Below are 13865 nucleotides of genomic sequence, written 5' to 3' on the forward strand. Positions count from 1 at the left end.
TTGTCATTGTACAAACCACTTTCTTTCTTTGAAACCATTCATTCTTTACCTTCCCTGGTGGAAAATCAAGCTTCATTTTCTTCCCGTCCAATCTTTCTTCACCACCAAACTACCAACAACTCTCTTTACCAACACAACCCCAAACACACCGATCAAAATGCGTACCTACGGATTTCTCGCCGCCGCGGCCCTCGTGTCCCAGGCCACCGCCCACTACGTCTTCCCCACCCTGATCGTCAACGGTGAGGAGACCGAGCGCTACGAGTTCGTCCGCGAGGCCAAGAACTCCAACTCCCCCGTCACCGACGTCGCCTCCGAGGACTTCGTCTGCAACAAGGGCGGCAACGACGACGACGTCCTGGCCAAGACCAAGACCAAGGCCATCAACGCCGGCGACGAGGTCGGCTTCATCGTCGAGAACGACATGGGCCACCCCGGCCCCCTCCAGGTCTACATGTCCAAGGCCCCCTCCTCCGCCGCCGAGTACAAGGGTGACGGCGACTGGTTCAAGGTCTACGAGCTCACCACCTCCGACATCACCGACGCCGGCCTCCAGTGGGCTTCCTACGTCAACAACGCGGGCATCCACAACTTCACCTTCACCGTCCCCAAGGAGACTCCCTCGGGAGACTACCTCATCCGCGCTGAGCACATTGGCCTTCACGGAGCTGGCACCGCCGGAGGTGCTCAGTACTACATTGCTTGCGCCCAGGTTACTGTCACCGGCACTGGCTCTGAGACTCCTGCTCCCACCATCAAGTTCCCCGGCGGCTACACTGGCAATGAGCCCGGTGTCCTGATCAACATCTACTACCCTGCCCCCAAGAACTACACCGCCCCTGGCCCCGTCACCTGGCCCAACGCCTGCGAGGACCACACTGCCAACCTCCTCGGCCAGACCTCCGACGGCGACTGCACCGGCTCTGAGGGTGCCACCACCCCCTCTCCCTCCACCCCCACCTCTCCCTCTTCCTCCGCTGCCCCCTCTGCCGGTATCCCCGACTACAACGGCGGCAACAGCACCACCGTCCCCACCGCCGCCGCTCAGCCCAGCGCCGCGCCCACCGGTGCCTCTGACGACTGCGAGAAGTCCGCTGCTCGCCGCCGTGCGCGCTCCATGCGCCGCCACCTTGCCCGCGCCGCCTACTAAGCGTCTCTTCCCTGAGAGACTGTGGAGGAGGATGTGAATAGACAAAAGTTGGAAGTAGTTGTGTTGATAAGCCGGAGCTTGCGATGCCCACTTGGGTGTCTACTTGCTAACACCATCATTTCTTGTACATAAGTATGACTTTAAGACACTGGATGTAAATGCGATTAGATATCGGACGATCCTTTGTGCCGAGGCGTCCTCATGTTTGATATATGAGATCATTCTATAAGTTTTGTTTGCTTTTGCCACGTGATATTCGAGTCTTGCCTATATTGTCCATCTATTTTGAGTGCGATATTGAAGATGAAAAGAAGATACTTTGAGTGGACAGCAAGTTCTACCTCTCTACAAGGCGGAGACCTTTTTCAAATTCTATGAGAGAAGGATGTGGCATGTCGACTCATACGCAACGTTGAGACAAATGAAATATCTGGCATAATTCGACTTGAACCATACCTTTGTATAGCGCCTGTAGAAAAGTCATGACGTGTTTTGAAATCTTTCTATACTCTTTTGTGAACTTTTGTCTACCCCTTATGCATGGTCATGTCCCTCATGGTCCTCTTCATCATCCGCCCAATCCGGGAAGCCATCATCAAACATATCCTGCAACTTATCCAACTTCTTCTCATCATCCCACTTCTTATTCCTCATCACCTTCTGCCACTTCTTCCACTCCTCGTCATCCAGCAGACACCCGTCCAGCGCCGCCTCCAACCCCTTGATATCAAGATTTTCTCCGATGAACACCAGCTCCTGCCGGCGATCACCCCACTCACCGCCCTTCTTGACGTCGTGCTGCACCAGCGCGTCCACCTCCGGGTCGCCCGTCAGGTAGTCCTCCGGCGCGAGCGTGCAGAACCACGGCCGGCCGCCGGTCATGGTCAGCATCGCGCCGGCCTGCGACCAGTCGCCCGCGCGGTGTGGCCGCGTCGCGAGGAAGAACTCGCCCTTGGAGCGGAAGAGACGGTTGAAGAGCGGGTGGGCGGTTTTGTTGGCGAGGATGACGTCGTTTGATGGGGGTTCGAGGGGGTCTTCCATGTCGGCGTCCTCATCCTCGTCTTCGTCTTTTTCGGACTCGTCGTCTTCCCATTCCTCGTCTTCCTTTTCGACGTCGCACATGTCGGCGTCATCTTCATCCTCATCCATCTCGTCTTCTTCGCCTTCGGGGGCTTCCATCTGGAGGATGAACTTGTCGTAGAGGAGGGACCATAGCCTGCGGGGATTGAAAGGGCGTGTTCTTGTGTAGATGAAGTTGCGGACGTTGTATTCCTCGGTTTCGGGTTTGGGTGTGATTTTCTTGCGGCCGTTGACCTGTCGATGATGTAAGTTAGCAACGTGCTTTCTTGAGGCCCTATTGGATCTGAGTGAAGACTGACTTCGCGGACTGTCATGGCATGCAGATCCTGCAGCCAGCCAACGCCCGACTGGGCGACTTTGAGGTCAAAGGTGTTGGTGTTGACAATCTCCTTGACGTCGATCTTGCCGTAGTTGGCCTCGAGGACCTTCGCTCTCGGGTTGAGCTTCTTGATCAAGTCAAGGACGCGGGCGAGATCAGTCTTCGTAACCTGCATACGTCGTGTCTCATTAGCACCGACCACAACATGAGTTCCGCGGGAATGCTCACCATGTCTACTTTGTTTAGTACAATCACATCGGCAAACTCAATCTGGTCAACCATGAGATCCGACACCGTCCGCTCATCCTCGGGAACAACATCGTCTCGTCTTGAGGAGAGCAGGTCACTCGTGTGGAAGTCGTTGAAGATTGTGAAGGCGTCGATGACGGTGACGGTCGTATCGAGGCGGGCGAACTTGTCAACGCCGCCGGCGTCAGCCCTGCACACACATTGTCAGTGGTCATGCCTTTATCAAGAGAAAGAAGAACTCACAGCCTCTTAAGAAGCTTCAGCGTATCCTCATCAAGGCCCTCGGGCCCCTCGCCCATAGCCTGCATCTGCTCGGCCAGACGGGCATCGAAAGTCTCGGCGACCTGCTCCGGCTCGCTGATGCCGCTGCTCTCGATGACGACATAGTCGAACTCATGAAGCTCGGCGAGGTGCACCAGTTCCTCCAGAAGGTCGCCGCGCAATGTGCAGCAGATGCAGCCGTTCTGCAGGGCGATGACCTTCTCTTCTGTCTTTGTGATCTTGTGGCTCTTCTTGATTAGGGATGCGTCGACGTTCACGCTGGACGGGAAAGACTGTTAATGAGATGCCGGGAAAGGGTGGGGGAAGATGAGGACTTACGCGCCGATGTCGTTGACGATCACGGCAATGCGAAGGCCGTGGTCGCTCTTGAGGAGGTGTTGGAGGAGGGTTGTCTTTCCGCTGCCCTGCTTTGGTGTTAGTCAAGACCACCTGCAGCGAAGCTTTAAAATTGCATACAAGAAAGCCAGAAAGTAGAGTGACGGGTAGTGGCTTGCCCTGGGCTGCTTTCGATACATCGACACCAGAATCGGCACGTGTGAGTTTGGGCGCAACGGCGTCGCCATTGGCTTTCGGGGTAACTGTTCCTGGAACCACGACGCCCCCGGACTTGGGCTTCGTGGAAGATGCAGAAAGTTTCTTGCCCATGTTGACCGTGTAACTTTATTTGTTGGCTGAAGAAAGAGAAGCGTGATTTGATTGTTGCAAACGAAGCCAGTCCCGATTCACCTGAATATACCATATTTATATCATCTCTATTAACAGTTTCTCTGATATCTGATCATCTTTCCAAAGGGATGGCAGCGCCATCAAGGTGTCTCGAGCATGCGTCGTGTAAGTCGGGCCATCCGGGTGCTGACGATATGACCACGGGGGCTGCAACACGGGATTGGCTGGCTTGAGTCCGGGGCGGTCATCAGGAATCGGGGCTTCTGTGATTGGGCGAGGGGACATCCACCGGGGCCGTTCTCCCAGGAACGCCCTCCCCGAATCGGGAAAGTTTCCAGGGAAGCAGGGACTAATGGCAGTAGGACCCTGGGTACCTTGAGGGTTTTGTGAGATACCTGTAAGATTGGAAAACTTGATTGACGAGATGCCGATGATGTGACCGGGAAGAACGTGAGGGTTGTGAGCCCTTGGGACGTGTCCATCGGCACATGTTGTTCATCCAAGATACCAAATCAGCGGTTGGTTATTGATGGCTGTGCCCGAATGGCTGAGCGCTGGCACCCGTAGGTAGGCGGTCATTACTGCGCCTGAGAAGAGAAGTACAGCATTCGCTGAGGAGGGGAGTTCTCCTCCACGGCCAGATTATGCATATGACCTGGCCATCATGAACAATTGACAACTATTTCTCATCAGCTTTCGCTCCAGGCTGCCGGGTCTAATACAATGAGTGGGAGTGCCAGCGGCTTCCCCCGGGGCCGCAAGAAGACTCAGCAGACCCTGTTCAAGAACGAGATCATGCAAGAACGAGATCATGCATATCATGCGGAACTCCTTAGAGTCTTTCAATTGAGACTGATAGAAAGTGAAAATTATTTGGTCACGTTGACCGAATGCCAGTAGTGTTGAAGCCTCTTTATTTGCGTGAGTGGACCGGCGCTGTGGAAGCTGGCTATTGCTGTACGAATGAGTCAAACTAGATGAATTGATCGCACGAAAACTTCGCGCCTGTTGTCCTCGGGTAGTCAAAAACTGGTTCACTGAATAGGAGCAGATTGATCGAAAATGCAATTAGGTATGCAGAGTGGAAGACAATTCGCGAATATGTCTACACAAGGCGGTTGCTCGGCTCTCATTTCGGCATGCGAAGCCAGCCCGCCGCGCACCTAGTGGAGGGAGAATTCGCCTGGTTGAAAAGAAGAATCGCTGAGTAACAGCTCAGCCACCGAAAGGAGCTGCGGCAAGTACACGCCCAGCTACGTTTTCCCGAAAATGGGCATCAAGAACTGGGAATTACTGACTGAGAGAGAATGCGGCGGATTCACAGATTTGCATAATCAGTGGGCGTCGCTGATACCAATGCCAAGAAGCCGTGTCATTCGCTACAGGGCCCGATAGAGGGACGCAGTGTTGCGACCGGCATCCCACTTCCCCCGTAATGACAGAGCCTCAAGTACTGCTGATGCATTGGCTGCGATGATTTGGCGGGTCAATATAAGTAATGTTTGTCACGCAGTAAAGAATTGTCCCGACGCCTGGTCATGGCTTAAACATTGGATGGATGCCGATGTTCCAGCGAAGAAGGGACAGACCGCAGACCGCGCTGTCTGAACATCAGGCGGAGCTTCAACCACCACTTGCGATATCACCAGGCATCGCAGCTATCGACAAGCTCAACTTCAACATAACCACGTTGGCGAAATTTGTATTGATCGGTTGCCATTGTGCAATCAACAGAGCGAGATGATTCTTATGCGCTTGTCATCCACCGTCCAGCCGACGCAGATCATTCAGTCATCACCCGGCTGTGAGAAGGATACCGGCCTTTCGGAGGGTATCGCAGCCGGAAAGGTTAGTCGAACCGAGGACGGCTCGAAGAACACCAGGCGCGCGCCCAGAAGGACATTGAGAGGCAATTCGGCCGTATTAATAGAAATACCAAGACTTCACCAGACACGAGAAGAAAGGCAGAACTCCAACGTCATCGTCAGGAGACAAATCGCAAAAGACAAAAGGGATGCGCGCAGGGCGCCCATGCATTTCCAGTTTCATCGACGACCCCGTGGTGGGCGGCCCACGGCATCCTCCTCACTCTGCGAACCACAAACCGGACGAGAAGACACCCATGGCCCGTTTGTTACCCCAGATACCGACCAAACAGCTGGCAGAGCGCGGCGGCCGGCGACGGAGATTTGGCTGGTCCTCAGACCTGACGAGTCCCGCGACTTGTTGGCGTCGGCAAAAGTTGACCTGATTGATAAGACGGCTGGCGGCGCATCCTGGCGGTGATCGCGACTCGTCTCCGGCCGGGCCGTGTTCGTGGTGACGACGATGAGGGCGTCAATTTCTCGGCACAACCTGCTAAGTTTGCGTTTTTCTTGGTTCCTGTGTTCATGCACGCCATCATGCCCGGTAGACAACACAGTCTGGACGCGGCGGCCTCGATGACCCGATCAAAAGGAGAATGCGGTGATGATCGTGAGAGTCGAGCAGCCCTGGTGCGACGCCGGTCGGGGCGGACAATCAAAAAAAGACGAGCAATGTTTCTAAACCTCCGACAGGGACCCCAAGAGAAAAGTCCCTCTCCCACGCGAGCTCAATTCCTCGCCTCGAGCCCTGTCGACCCCGTTCTCGCGGCGCCCAAGTGGAGATGGATGCCGTCGAGCAACAGAAAAGCCCCGACCCGGCGGCCAAAGATGGTGAAAAAAGCACAGCAAAACCGCCTATTCGTACGTACGGACAGCTCCAGCGCAGTTGCATCTCCCAGGTTTCAGGCGCCGTCAGGCCAAGCGCCAAGGTGCGCGTCAAACACGGCCGAGGGGGGCCTCTCTGGTGCGGCATGCGGGTGACAGCGGCATGGGTCCTCGTCGACAGTTGAAACCCCGGCCCAGCCCCTGGGTGCGACTCTTCGCGGCAGAAGGGCTCCGGCCGCTGCTGAGCAGTGAACACGAACGGCCGCCGGCGCTGCTTGAGGAGGCAAACTGCGCTGAATGTCCGGTTGGTGGTGTTCTGTGATTGGACACATGGCCCCCTGTCATGGCTGAGGTTTACTCGCGTGCACCTGTCGCACCACACACAGCAGACGTGGAGGGAGCCCCATCTCGACAACGCAGGAGGCAGCGAACGTTCATCACTTCGAAGCCCCCCTTGTTCCCCGTTTTCTTGGAAGATGTTTGATGTGAGGCCTGCGATAAGACATGGGGGGTGTTGGAGGGGAGGGAGCTTTGGGGTTTTTTATGTCCGAGTGCCGGGGAGGAGACAGCGGGAGAAGGTAGGTCTACGCGGGCGTCCGTAGGCGACATTTGAATAATAAGCAGCATCCCCCGAGGGCGCCGGTGGTAACTCCCGGGAGGGTTTCTTTCTCTTCCCTTTTTTTTCTCTTTCCTTGGCTTTCTCTGCTGGTTCTTGATTCGGTCTTTTCTGTTCAAGGGCTCGGCGGGTTCGACCAGTTCCATTCTCCATGAAGCGCTTGCGCTTGTTCTTTTCTGTTTAGACTTCCACAGCTGTGCTGTTTTCTATTCCATTCTTGATTACCGCTGGCCGCATTACAGTCTTATTTTGGTCGTTCCGTCAAAGTCTTGGTAATTTTGAGGAAGACGAGGAGGAAGAGGTTTCACGATGGAGGGCACCACGACTTGGTCGACTTTCAGGTGGGTTATACATGACCATCCTCTACCCAAATGGTGAAGCTGATGGTGTTGGGTAGACAACGGAGGAGGAGGACGGAGCCCAAGTTCCCCGGTAGACCGCGTCACAACTTGGTCCGTCGCCAAGGGCCGAAGATAGCTATTCGACAGGACGACGGCGAGGAGGCGGACGAAGAGAAAGAAAAGGAGGGCGAGCAGGAGAAGGAAGAGGAGGAGGAGGAGGAGGAAGAAGAAGGGAAGGAGAGCCCGGCTGGAAACAACAGGAAGGCAGAAGAACAGGAAAAGGAAGAGGAATCCGGAGCGGAAGAGGGCAACGGTGCTCAGCAAGAGGCCGAGTCCAACAGCTCCGCCAGCGATTCCGATGCGCAGCAACAACCAGGAGCCCAATCGAGCGCCAGCAGTGACTCGGAAGAAGAACAACCAAAGCCCTCCGTGTCACCGGCTCCGGGCGCGCCGCCTGCAGCAACGAACCCGCCGATTCTCCCCACTGCGCCGCCCGCCGCCCTGAACCCGGCCGCACCAGCGAGCTTCCCGCCAGCGAGGGGATTCATCACGCTCGTCCCCGGCGCACCGCCCCCGTCAAATCCTCCGGCCGCGCCACCGTCAAATCCGACCCCGTCCGCCGCCCCCAACTCGACACCTCCGCAACCGCCTCCGTCAAGACAGACTTCCCAGACGCCTCCTCCTCCGCCTGCTGTGCAACCATCTACACCACCGCCGCCGCCACCACCGCCTGCAGCAGAAACCCCGTCAGTGATTCCTTCACCACCAACAGTTGGAAATGCCGCTTCAGGAACATCAGACCCGCAGATCGTGCCCTCCAACGCGCAGATGCAAGAAAGCAACGGCGCCGTCTCAGCAACGCCGTCACCTGCCCCGGACTCCAACCGCCCTTTTGCCATCGGGGTCTCCTTCGGTATCGTCGGTATGTCAATCCCCCCCTTTCATCACAATCTCCTCACCAGACCACTGACATATCCACAGCCTTGATCGGCCTCCTCATCGGCGCCTTCATCTTCTTCAAGAAACGCCGCGACCGCAAGAAGAAGGTCGACGCCGTCTCCCAAAACATGCAAAACGCGCCTCCCCCTTCCAACCCGCCCGCCGGTGCAGCCACCTTCCCCCGCGAGTCCGCCATCCTCCGCCAGCCGAAGCGCAGCACCAAGGAGATGGAGCAGACCCTCGTCGCGACCTACCGCCAGACCAAGATCGCCAACCGCACCACCCGCGAGATGGAAGAGCAGATGGTCGCGCAGTTCATGGCCGCCAACGCCGCGATCCCGGCCCCGCCCGCAAAAGACACCCCTCCCGCCGCTGCCGTGCCGAGGAACATGTCCACGACGAGCTTCTACTACGAAAAGTCAATCAACGAGCCCGCCACCATCAACAACGAGCCGCCATTCGTCCCGGAGCCGCTGCGCATCAGCACGATGAAGCGCCCGTCCTCGCAGGCGGTGCAGTACCCCAAGGTGCCGTACCCGCCGTCCACGTACGATATGTACCAGGGCATCGGCCAGGGACCGTACCGCGAGTCGATCAACATCGGGTACCAGCCGTATAACCCGGACTCCTACCAACAGCCACCGCCGGCTCAGCAACCAGTGCAGCCGCAGCCTCAATTCCAGCCGCAAGAATCCCAATTCCAGCCTCAGGAGTCGCAGTTCCAGCCTCAGCAACAGCCGCAGTACCCTGCCCAAGCCATCTCGCGATACTCGCCGCAGTACAACCCGCTACCGGGACAGCTGCCGCGGGCGGAAAGGGGTCCTGATAGGAAGTTCATTGGCCCTGGATGAAGCTGAATCTCTTGTTTTGTCTTCTTTGCTTTTATTACCACCAACGCGAATAATACCCACAGTCCTTACAGCGTGCACACATCAGAAACACGGCGACATTTTTTAAGCTCGTGCCGGGATGGCCCCGTCCAAGGATCGGATGACGGGTCGCCCGAACAATGCGTCAAGCATAAAACCTTCAATTAGAGATGCATTTTACCTGTCAAACCTGCCAACAATCCTTCCTGTGTCCATTTGCTTATCATATTCATCATACCGGACGGGAGTGACAGGGGGGGTCAAAGGAGGGTGGATAGGGCACCATTGTACAATACTCAAATTATCACGGCTAATGATGAACGCTCGCAAATTGCAAGACACAAGCACACTCTCGACCACCTGGATGACATCATCTACGTAATTCCCTAGCTGTCAGAAAACCTGTCACTTTATGTTTCTTTCTTTATCTTCCGATGAGGTGGGCGGGCTTTGGGTCCCGTTCTGTGGGTTTGAGGGGATTTGCGCGTGCTGAAACGGACGACGTGTCTGACCCCTGCATCACCGACCAAAAATAGTCGCTCGTGTAAACATTCCCCTTCACGGGTTGGGATGAATGTTTGGAAGGAGGAGGCGAGTGGGCATTGGTGATCGACGCGTGTTTAGGAAAGTCGTGACGGATTCTGGGTGTCGCGAATCTGTGGATGATGCTGGTGCCTGGCTTGGGATGTGTTATGTATGATGGGAATAGTATGATGGAAGGTGAGAATGGGTGTGCATGAGTGAAGCGACGTGAGGGTAAGTGAGTGGGAATTGGTGTGCCTGGTGTAAGTAACTGGTAGAATCTTAATGGCATGGACATGTCTTCTAGCGCACTTCGTGATCATCAAGATATTCAAGTGGTTGAATTATATGTTTGTGCTACTCGTGACTCTCATTATCGGCGTATCCATATCCCTTCGTAAACTATTCAATCTTCCGAGAAACCTGAAAAACATCAGACTTCTCACATTCGTCTTACATTCGTCTTCCGCTCGCAGGAGTGGAAAGCTTCCCACTTCTGCCCCTCAATGCGATCTTCCGATACCAAGCCTCCCCTCAGAGACTTCCCCTTAGTCTCCTCAATCATGTTCATGAGCATAAAGGGCAACTTCTTGACCCTTTCGCTCTCACCTTCCAACAATCCTTCGCTCGTCTTGAGGAACTGCTCTCTGAAAACAGCCCAAAGCCTCTGATCTGAGAGGTTGTTGCTGCCAGGCCTCGGGTGATACTGATCGTTCCTCCAAAAGCTCTTACAAGCCGTCTTGATCCCCTCCTCGTCCATAGTCATCTCACGACAGCAGTCAAAATCCAGCTCCCACATCGCATGCGTCCCCAGTGCCGCGGACTCGAACTCCTTCTCCCCAAAGTACGGCAGTACTCGTACGCTCCTGCGCAGAGCTATACAGGTTTACTATACAGGTTCTCAAGTCTGTTCTATCTGCAATATTGGATAACTCGACGAGAACTCAAATCTTCCTACCTTACTGATGTAACATGTAACATGTGTCCTTCAAGAACATCACAAAAGGTGTATAACTTTCTGCAAAACCTTGAGAGAATGCCAACAACCGCCGACAGCAACCAATTGGAGTCGCATGCCGGCTATCACAAGCAAGGAAAGGTGGCCTCCCAAGTGTCGCAAGTGAGCTTCCGTAAGCCTTTTCAATCATACCTAAGCCCCGTTCTTTTCCAAAGATGACTCGGAACCATCTTGGTCAGTACTAAGAACGTAACAGCAGATCCGTCAAACATCTTGAAACCGAACCTGTACAGAATGATTATCCCACCAATCTGGAAGAAAATACATACGAAAGTATGAAAAAAAGTGAGAAATAAAATGACGGTGACTATATCCTGAGAAGAAACTAATTGCAAGAATCCCAGTGGTGTCCTCCACGATTGTGACGAATGATAAAGTGCAACCTAGAGACTTTGCCTTTCACTTTAGATAGTCTGGTGCTCAGTGGCTTTCAGTGACCCTCAACCTTGTCCTTTGACAATTCGGTGGAATATTCAAAAGCCTCAATTAACAGGCATTCTCGTGATGTAAGAGAATGTCCACCTAGAATTCGCATCGACACTAGAGACAACACGTCGTCTAGATGTCAAGTGAAACGCAGATCACAGACGCATACTACTCATCGGGCAGCGGCACAGCCAATGGTGGATATGAAGTTACGCGTCCATGAGTTGCTATTTGTTTTTAAACTGCTGCCTGTGTTTCGCTTAATTGAGTTCGTGTTGGTTCTTGTCGCTTAGGTATGTTCGTGTTGGTTCAAGGGCATACACCACGCAATCATTCGTGTTGGAGACCTGCAAAAGGTCTAGTTCAGTGGGAGGCCGGATGCCACGTAACAATTTTGCCAGCCCGGCTAAAGAAATATCTCTGGAAAATTACGACTAACCTGCAAACCAGTTTAGCTTCAACTTATCGTGATCATTTTCAACAGGGTCGTTGGTGTTGACATGACCAAATAGCTGCCCCCAACACTGATGGTCATTGGTGCTGACCCCGGACTTTATGCTTACATCCGACACTGGCTGACCGCGGGGCACTGCATGGGGTATCTGTTGATCGACCCGCCGCCAAGACGGCCTAGTCCCGCGAGGGCTCCTTCGAGGTCAATTACTCATTACTCCCGTCGAACCGGAATCGTAGGAAACGTCTCCCTTGATGTGGTTATCCTGGATGCCTAGAAACTCAAAGCTCGACTGCTCCAGATGCAATTTCTACCCGCAGCAGCTTGCGCAGGGTGGCCATCTACAAATACAACAGTCTCTTTCGCTTCTCTGGGCTGATAGCCACCATCTTTATCAAGCAAACGACCGTGATCTATCAGAACGCCCAGTGCTGTCCATACTGACTGACCACCATGCAAATCTCTCCACTCGTATGTTTCCTGCCCGCATCCTCGGTTTCACTTACACGGAGGTGCGCTAATGATATTGACGCATTGATACAGCTCCTTTTCGCTGCGCACGCAATCTCGGCCTTCGCTGCCGGCGCCGACCGTCCAGCCACGGCCGATGAGATCTGGACTGTCCTCGGAGAGCTGAACCGAGAAGCCCAATTCAGCCCAATCATCGCCCGCTCCAACTTTGGTGCCCGCGCATGCACATACGGCGGATGGAACGAGTGCGTCAAAGCAGAAGGCTGGTCCTGTGTGATGGATTGCGCTTCTGAGAGCCAGAGGTCATATGGGTGTATATCGAAGTGTTCCGAGAGACCACTCGAGGTTTGCCCGAAACTAGGCTGTTAAAGTTGAATGTGACGCGGTAACATTGGCATACTCGATGATCGTAGGGTGGTTGATGATACAAGGCGGCTCACATACTACGATGTCAAAGAATAAATGATAACAATTTCATCGCGTTGGAAACTTGTATGGTGCGACACCCCCAAGGTTGTAATTGCTTCACAGGGCATCATTATTGCTGCTAGATAGGTGGTGATCCTAACCCAAGAAATAGTTCAAACTTCCGTCCGCGTCTGGTCGACTGACCGTGAAGGATACCGTCTCGTCAACCTTGTATTCGATCGGACCAGACCTGCTAGTCGCGTCAGACTGTGTCTTTCGACCGCTCAAGAAGTCTTCTTTAGTCCCGTTCCAGTAGCATGCAATCCTTGCTTCGTCACTGATGCCAACCTCATAGGTTTTGCCATCCTTGAACTGCCGCACGAATTGCCACGTTACAGTGTGTGGTCGATCCCTGCATTCCTCCTCCGTCTCACCCGTCCATTGGGGCGGCGGCCAGTATTGAGGTCCCAAAGTCCCTTCGAGCTTCGGCTCCAAGACATGCGGTTTTCCAGGGTACAGTGTTGTCCAACCTCCCTTGTTTTGTTCGGTTATCTGGTTGTCGCCACTCTCGACACAAATGTCGATATGACCTCGGGGAACAAGTTGGCCAGTCGATGTGTCTCTGAAGGTCAAGCCACCATCGCGGAAGACGGTTGAACCGTGGGTTATGCCCCAGCCATGTGATTCCCACGTGATAGGCTGGGAATGGTGTAAAGTGAGTTCGATGAAGAAGGTCAGGGGGATCCCCTCAGTCATATTCAGCCGGTCAGAAGATGCTGAAATGCGAACCGCGATGTGTGGTGTGGGTTGAAACCAGATTGACCGATAGAAAGATGAAAGATAATTTCCCATGACCGTTCGGAGTGTTTCAAAGAATTTGGGAACCTTGGATTGTTGTCTCGTATTTCAAATTTAGTCAGCAAAGATGAGCTTGAAGATGTTCCTATCCACATTCGTGGTGCACGGCATGTTGTTCAAGTGGGATCAAGATGAAAGGGACAGTAAGGAGATGGTTTAAATGTTTTCGCGCCCCAATACTCTGGGTGATTGTCACAAAGGAGTTACAATCTACAGAACGGCTCGTGCTTCTGCCTGCTGCGGCGTTGATTGTCTGTCGATGGCCTCAGCTGACGCGTTTATTACGTCACAGTAGCATAGACATCATGGTTAGCTACAGCAAAAACCCCGTTGGTCGGATGCAACAGATACAAGATAAAAACAAACTTGGTTGCTCGCAAAGCGTACTGCAGACCCCAATGCCAAGTACCCCGCTCTGTATTTGCAAACGGTAATGCATGGCCCTTGAGTACTGTTGGATCAATCAAAGACCGGTTCGGCTACTAAGGTGATCATAATCAAAGAAAC

At 54.0% G+C, this 13865-nt stretch overlaps 5 protein-coding genes across 5 annotated transcripts; 3 read left to right on the forward strand and 2 right to left on the reverse strand.

Moving 5' to 3' along the window:
• Positions 1-157: 157 nt before the first annotated feature.
• On the forward strand, positions 158-1150 carry eglD-14 (putative endo-beta-1,4-glucanase D; the record flags this gene model as incomplete). The annotated part of the gene is made up of 1 exon (XM_036639215.1): positions 158-1150. The coding sequence occupies one exon, from the start codon at positions 158-160 to the stop codon at positions 1148-1150; it is 993 nt and encodes a 330-aa protein (XP_036496148.1).
• Positions 1151-1684: 534 nt separating this feature from the next.
• Positions 1685-3725, reverse strand: yciC (putative metal chaperone YciC; the record flags this gene model as incomplete). The annotated part of the gene is made up of 6 exons (XM_036639216.1): positions 1685-2464; positions 2530-2718; positions 2778-2988; positions 3042-3338; positions 3399-3484; positions 3537-3725. The coding sequence occupies 6 exons, from the start codon at positions 3723-3725 to the stop codon at positions 1685-1687; spliced, it is 1752 nt and encodes a 583-aa protein (XP_036496535.1).
• Positions 3726-7361: 3636 nt separating this feature from the next.
• Positions 7362-9183, forward strand: CGCS363_v007368 (uncharacterized protein; the record flags this gene model as incomplete). Its single annotated transcript, XM_036639217.1, has 3 exons — positions 7362-7393; positions 7450-8315; positions 8375-9183. The coding sequence occupies 3 exons, from the start codon at positions 7362-7364 to the stop codon at positions 9181-9183; spliced, it is 1707 nt and encodes a 568-aa protein (XP_036496542.1).
• A 2891-nt stretch (positions 9184-12074) lies between these two features.
• Positions 12075-12461, forward strand: CGCS363_v007369 (uncharacterized protein; the record flags this gene model as incomplete). The annotated part of the gene is made up of 1 exon (XM_036639218.1): positions 12075-12461. One exon carries the CDS (start codon positions 12075-12077, stop codon positions 12459-12461), a length of 387 nt encoding a protein of 128 aa, XP_036496543.1.
• Positions 12462-12656: 195 nt separating this feature from the next.
• On the reverse strand, positions 12657-13352 carry CGCS363_v007370 (uncharacterized protein; the record flags this gene model as incomplete). The annotated part of the gene is made up of 1 exon (XM_036639219.1): positions 12657-13352. The coding sequence occupies one exon, from the start codon at positions 13350-13352 to the stop codon at positions 12657-12659; it is 696 nt and encodes a 231-aa protein (XP_036495644.1).
• Positions 13353-13865: the final 513 nt, after the last annotated feature.

The sequence above is a fragment of the Colletotrichum siamense genome (assembly GCF_013390195.1).
Source record: "Colletotrichum siamense strain Cg363 chromosome Unknown KSG_Cg363_contig04, whole genome shotgun sequence".
Lineage (NCBI taxonomy): Eukaryota > Fungi > Ascomycota > Sordariomycetes > Glomerellales > Glomerellaceae > Colletotrichum > Colletotrichum siamense.